The sequence below is a fragment of the Oreochromis niloticus genome, linkage group LG15 (genome assembly GCF_001858045.2).
Source record: "Oreochromis niloticus isolate F11D_XX linkage group LG15, O_niloticus_UMD_NMBU, whole genome shotgun sequence".
NCBI lineage: Eukaryota > Metazoa > Chordata > Actinopteri > Cichliformes > Cichlidae > Oreochromis > Oreochromis niloticus.
In genome coordinates this window covers 5374911-5381852 of record NC_031980.2, presented here as the reverse complement: position 1 = coordinate 5381852, position 6942 = coordinate 5374911, and the positions used below count along the sequence as shown (strand labels likewise).

The 6942-nt window shown below is 41.2% G+C and overlaps 1 protein-coding gene across 1 annotated transcript; it reads left to right on the top strand.

Annotated features, from left to right (window-relative positions):
* Nucleotides 1–2646: 2646 nt before the first annotated feature.
* Nucleotides 2647–4200, top strand: dio3b (iodothyronine deiodinase 3b). The gene has a single exon (NM_001279439.3). The coding sequence runs from the start codon at nt 2776–2778 to the stop codon at nt 3580–3582; it is 807 nt and encodes a 268-aa protein (NP_001266368.2). The 5' UTR covers nt 2647–2775; the 3' UTR covers nt 3583–4200.
* Nucleotides 4201–6942: the final 2742 nt, after the last annotated feature.

Genomic DNA, 6942 nt, shown 5'->3' with positions numbered 1-6942 from the left:
AGGGGAGTGTGAAATGGAACGCTTACAGCAGTGTGGAGACCATTTGATGCACAGGGATTATTTGTACATGCAACACTTAATGACAACAACAGTCATGTCAATGTACTTTATATTATAAGGTAAAGACCCTACAATAATACAAAGAAAACCCCAATAATCAGACAATTCCCTATGAGCAAGCACCTGGCGAAAGTGGGACAGAACACCTGCATTTTAACAGGAAGCAGAACCAAGTTCAGGGCGAGCAGCCATCTGCTATAACCAACCAGTGATGAGAGAGAGAGACAATGCAAAAGATACACCTGATCCAGCCCTAACTATTACAAAAAAGGGAAGTTTTAAGTCTAATCCTAAAATCAGAGATTGCGTCTGTCTCCCAAATCAAAACTAGGAGCTGGTTCCAAAGAAGAGGAGTCGGAAAGCTGAAGGCTTTGCCTCCCATTCTACTTTTATATAGCCTAGGAAACACAAGCCTGCAGTCTGACAGCGAAGTGCTCTATTGGAGTGTGTGACAAAGTGGGTGAGAACACCATTTGTCCATATTTGAAGCTTTTTATTCTTAGTTAACATTCTTGTTTTGATTTAGCCATACCTTATTTTTTATTCTGTAGTGGGCAAACATATACTATCCGGGGTTTATGTTTTGCACTTTCACAGATTATGTAACATCTTGGTTTAAATCAACTCTGACAAGTTTGTTAAATTAACATTATTTATTCCAACTGTTAGTTTGTCTAGTTTGTTGAACTCACCTTACTTACCTATGTTCCCGGAGCAAAAGGAGGAAGTGCTGCCTCACTTCCTGTATTTATAGCTTCCTGTTTAGTCTAAGGTCACAGGAAGGGACCAGGTGAAGAAAGGGAAGAATTGTATATAATAAAGTCAATTTCAGCATTGTTTGTAGAGAAATGGATGCATTGATGTAATATGTATTGGTTACACCTTAGAGTGTTTTTATTGCTAGTAAAGAGTAGCATCGTAAGTTTATGAGTATAGTAATGTTTGTCTTACCTACTGAATGGAATAGTCCAGACAAATTGTTTGGATACCTGAGTATTTAAGCAGAAGAACTCAGGTGTTCAAGAGGAAAAGACCAGGTCAGTGTAGCTGAGTGCACGTGACCTTAATTTTTGTTGGTTTAAGTTCAGTTATGTTTATTTGTACTGAGTTAACTTTGGTTTTGAGTTTTGTTTTGTTTTTTTGGTAAATATTTTTTGTCACGAAGATGGTGAATAAATCACTTGCTACATCTGTCTCCTGCCCTTCTTCAGCCACTTTGGTCAAGCTGTCTCACAGGGTGACACGGTACTATGAGATCTGTAAGATAACATGCAGCCTCATTATTCTATACCCATATGTGAAGAGAAGCATTTTGATTTCAATTCTGGATTTAACAGGGAGCCAGTAAAAAGAAGCCAATGTGTGAGGAAAATGGTCATCCAACTTTGTAACTTTGTATATGTGTGATGACAAATACTGAACAGCATAGTCGATTCCCCTTTAAAATTTCTGTAGGTGACAAGAAACTGTATATTCCTATTTGTTTTTAAAGGCGGTGTACGACACAGCCAATGCAGTGAAACAAGCCATGGGGTAGAGAGAAAAAGGTAGGAGGAGGAAAAAAAAGAAACAGTTTTTAAAAAACAAAGAGGAAAGGGGACAGACTCAGGGGTGGGAATGATGGTTGGACACATGCTGGGAGTGTTATGGCATCAGAGAAACAGATCCAAGCAGTCACATGGATGCCATGTCATCAACGCCTGAGACGAGGAGGAAATTTCATGGTGAGGCAACATGATTTGCTTCGGCCTTTTTGTATCATAGTGAATAGGAGGAACTTAAGCATGAGAATACAGTCATTCCACATTTCTTTTTTTCCTGTGTAATCATCGTAAATACGAGGAACTTAAGTATGACAATACAGTAAATTCCACGTTTCATTTTCTAGTTTAATCATCATTTACTAGACCAGACAGTCAGGAACAAAAAGTTGCTTACAAAATAACAGATTTTTAACTTACAATAACCCCAAAGCCCAGCTCAGCATGGCCTACTCAGTGTTCATAGCTCCCATATACGAACCTTCATTTTAATCTCAGCTACACAATGCTGCCCAAATGTTGCTCAAAACATGCACAGTGATCATTTCCTCTTCCGTTTGTGTCTTTGGGATCATGTTTTGCCATGATCACAGGCACACACACACATGCACTTCAGTTTTGAAACTGGTGATGGCAGGTTTATGCTGCCTCCTTTTCCTCACAAGGTGTTGAGGGGCCCTAGACGAAGCGAATGACTCATCCAGCCTGGATGGTCTGTATGAATCCAGCGCCGTCTAGTGGCCGTAGAGGCCCCTGAAGCATGAAGTGAGTCAAATGTTTTGCCTACTTTCTGAACCAACCGTGCGAAGCCTATATGCCCAATAAAGTACAAAAAAGAAAAAATAAATATAAAAACAAAACAAACCCCAAGAAGATAGAGAACTGTCATGTGTTATCAACATTCAACCTCTCAATCTCTTTCTCTCTCGCTTCCCATGTCTTTGTGGATCTTTGAAGCCCAGAGTTGACGGGAGGTAATCCCCACCATGTGAGTGGGCGGTGCGGGTACCGGAGGCGTGTCCCCCCCCCCTCCCCCTCCTCATTATTCAAACGCTGCTGTACCTATAAAAAGAGTGCCTGCGTGCGTCAGATAGTTTTCTCCAATGGGTAAAGGTGACTAAATTCCAGTTGTCTCGTTTGCCGGCACAGTCTCATCCTATCAGCTGGGGGAGAGATGATGGACGACTCCGGCGGTGTCCAAATGGCGAAGGCGCTGAAGCATGCAGCCCTCTGCCTGATGCTGCTTCCCCGGTTCCTTCTGGCCGCAGTTATGCTGTGGCTCCTGGATTTCTTGTGCATTAGGAAAAAAGTGCTGCTGAAAATGGGAGAGAGGCAGGAGAGCCCGGACGACCCGCCGGTGTGCGTCTCTGACTCTAACAAGATGTTCACCTTGGAGTCCCTGAGGGCCGTGTGGCATGGTCAGAAATTGGACTTTCTCAAATCTGCGCACCTTGGGCACCCTGCGCCCAACACCGAGGTGGTGCTTGTCCAGGAGCGGAAGCAGGTGCGAATCCTGGACTGCGTGAAAGGGAAGAGACCGCTCATTCTTAACTTTGGCAGCTGCTCCTGACCGCCATTCATGACGCGTCTGACGGCGTTTCAGCGCGTCGTGAGTCAGTACGCAGACATTGCGGACTTTTTAGTTGTATATATCGAGGAGGCGCATCCCTCGGACGGCTGGGTGAGCTCGGACGCGCCGTATCAGATCCCCAAGCATCGCTGTTTGGAAGACAGACTTAGAGCCGCTCAGCTGATGCTCACTGAGGTGCCGGAGACCAACGTGGTGGTGGATAATATGGACAACTCGTGTAACGCCGCGTACGGAGCCTACTTTGAGAGACTTTACATCGTGAGGGATGAAAAAGTGGTGTACCAGGGGGGCAGGGGTCCAGAGGGATACCGGATTTCCGAGCTTAGAAACTGGCTGGAACAATACAGGAACGATCTGCCGAATTCCCAAACAGCGGTACTCCATGTGTAGATGCTGAACTGCCCGCTGCTCTGCCCACTCTGCTTAATAAGTATCCAACCCACAGTGCAAAATATCCAGATGCTGCTATCAGATGTTCACCCATGGCACATTGTTGTTGTTTTGGGGTTTTTTTTTGCAAAAAACATGAGGAAAAAAGAAACATTTTCAGGACTCTTTGTCAAAATAGCCTAAAGTCATGTTGAAGCATAGACCGTAGGCTGTGATTTTGTGCTTGTCTCGACTTTCATTGATTGCGCATCGCGATTCTCTTTATTTCTTCTTTTGTATGAAAAAGTCTCAATTGGTAATCACTCTATTTTTCTACAATACCTCTCTCTCTCTGTGTGTGTGTGTGTGTGTGTGTGTGTGTGTGTGTGTGTGTGTGTGTGTGTGTGTGTGTTCGGGCTAATATCGCCTTCTGGTGTCTCTGTGAAGTTCGGTTTTTAAAAGGGTCATCCAGAAAACCGACACTGATGTTTCCGACACTGGTAGCGGGTCCATATTAGCGAGACGCCTCACTCGGTGACCGACTGCCTAACGGTGTAACGTTGAAGCAATTGTAACTGAACAACTGTTTTTAATAAATGTCAGATCACACACTGATGACGCACTTTTGAGTGTTGAAAACGCCTTTAAGCTCTTCCTTTGGTCATCCTGGTGCACCCATTTTTATTTTACTGCTTCTGTTTGCTTCTAAAAAGAGAGAGAGAAAGGAAAGAAAGAAAAATTAAGTCGTCACATTTGCTTCCTGTGTAGTTTTAAAGAAGAGATTTAGAACTGAGCTTCATATGATTGCTTATCTCTCTGTTATGGCGTTGTTTACTCTCTTTTAATTTGGTACATAATCTGTCCTTGTGGCTAATTTGTAAACCATTCACCAGTTCAAGAAAGGAACTTTTTGTGTGTGTGTGTGTGAGTGAAAAGGAGGAAACAAAAGTCAACTCAGTTTTATTTATACAGTTCAAAAGAAGAGGCCTGTTTCATGTTGGGTAACACGGTTAATGAGAAATGACAGTGAAGAGAAACTGATATGATGATCAAGCAATGAGGAAAAGACCCCCCCCCCCAAAAAAAAGCAAACAAAAATCCCCAAACAAATCTGAACTTAACAGAATTTTTCTAATATTACACATTAATGCAATACATGAACATAAATTATTCTCTTTGTTGAATTCATGTAATCTGCATTTTGGCAGAAAAATCGCTCATCACAGATTGTCTTGACTTCACCAGATAAACTGATTCACAGGAAAGCAAACTTTATACTCTCAATATGGAAGCTGCATATCAAAAACTAAAAAACTGGAATATTAGTTATTCTAAAGAAACAGATATAGCTAAGCTGTATCTTTAGTTCTCAAATCTCCCCCATAGACATTTACACACTGCCACATAATCAGGATTAGGAGTGCTGTGTGATACTGTAGGTCCGTTGTGGCCCAAGTTACTTCTCTGTGGTTTTAATGTATTCAGGTTGATTCTCATGTAGTGTACAGCAGCAGGGGAACTGATGTGCCCTTGCTTTCGCTTCAGTGTTAAATGTGGGGAACAAAGTCAGTGCTCCTTTAAAATTCCCCTTTCTGATTCATTCCAGGTCTTTCAGGGAAAACAGAGGGAAAAAAAATAAAGTCGGTCAATTAGAAATGTCTGACCACAGAGCTTTTTAAAAACTTCACCCTTCACCTGAGAGATTCACGATTCAAAAATACCAAACAGGCCGTCACTGTCGAGCATCGACTCTAGCATTCAGGGTTTTTTTTTTTTTAAATGACATTTCCATTAGTGTTCCAGTCCTCTTCTTTTTTTTTTTTTGGTTCTGAATATAATGCAAACAACATGATCAGAGAAGACTAAAAAAAAACAACAACACTGATCTCTTGTTGAATTACTTGCTTGGCTACCGTGTGTCATACAGATATTAGTTTCATCTTATCTGGCACACTGACTAATGAATAGAGAGGCAAGCAGACTGCTTAAGGGCCCATCAGACCAAGGGTTCAAACACCAATGACACATCTTTCAGTTTTATCAGATCACACCACTGTTTGCGTCAGACGACTCGGTCTTCCAGGGAATCTTATTTCCATGGGACCAAGTGATGCTCAGTGACAGTCAGACGAGAATCTCGGTTTAAGTGCCCTCTCGAAACATACAGAGATCTGTGCGCATAACACTGAGGTATTAAGTGCATAATGGATGCAGACCATTTCAATCCCTGTTAGTATAACAGGCTTACAGAGTCTGTGTGTGACAACATGGTCTAAGCTGATTCCCCTCCTTGCTGATCGCAGGCTTTTTAGGTTTGTTTTTTTAGCTCATTTTCAATCACAGTGGTGAAAAATGAAACTGGTTCATAGTTGTGCTAAATATTCAATGACTAGAAGACAATAGAAGGTGTGTTCAGCAGGAAGCTGGAGAAATAGTTCTTCTCCTTGTAAGCAGTAGTGCACTGACTGTTTTTTAACAGTAATACGTGAGTCACACAGTGTGACTGACATGTGTTTGCTTCCTTCAGGCTGTGGTTTGTGGTGCTTTGCCTCTCAGAAAGCTCATCCTGCTTCTGGCAAAATGAACCACTAACAATTCATTTTCACCATAAGTATTCATTCATAATTTCCTCATTTACTTTCCTTTTCTTTAACTGCCAATTTTCTTCTTTAACTAATCTGATATTTTAAACAACTATAAATTACAAAACTGGGAATTTAAAGCTGATGTTGCAAAGACTGTAAATATTTATCTTCCTATAGGCCAAAAACTTTTACGATTATGAAACTTAATAAATGTTGACATTTTACTCGAGATAGCGTGAAGGTCTGAATTACAGTACGTGTCGGCAACAATTGTCTAAAACTCTGTGCAAAGTCTTGGCTTTTGCTGTTGAGTCAAATTTGGGGAAACAAATCTAAACAGATCAGTTGAAGTTGGTAAAAAAAAATGGCAATGGTCAGTAAGTATTAGGTTAGCATAAGTACATGTACATGATCTATAGAAGTAGTTGCCTTCTTTTTCCTTTTGTTTTGTTAGATGTGGCTAATCGTGTGGCTTCATTTATTCTTCTATCTCCCAGACAAACAGGCACCAAGTCAAGGTTGCAAGAATATCCTTGTTTAGACATTTGCAATTATTATTAAATGTGATTTTGTTTCAAGTTGTCAATTTCTTTTCCGTCTTGGCCAGCGCACAAAAGGTTTTCAATCTCGGCACTACGTATCCTGGTTAAATAAAGCTATTAACAATAACAATCAAATAACACACAAACAGTCTAAACTCATAATCCCTCCTGTATAATGTTGGGAAATTCCAAGGAGAGGCTACGTGGAACTATCAATTATAACAAAAACCAGAGATAAGATCTTCTGGTCACGT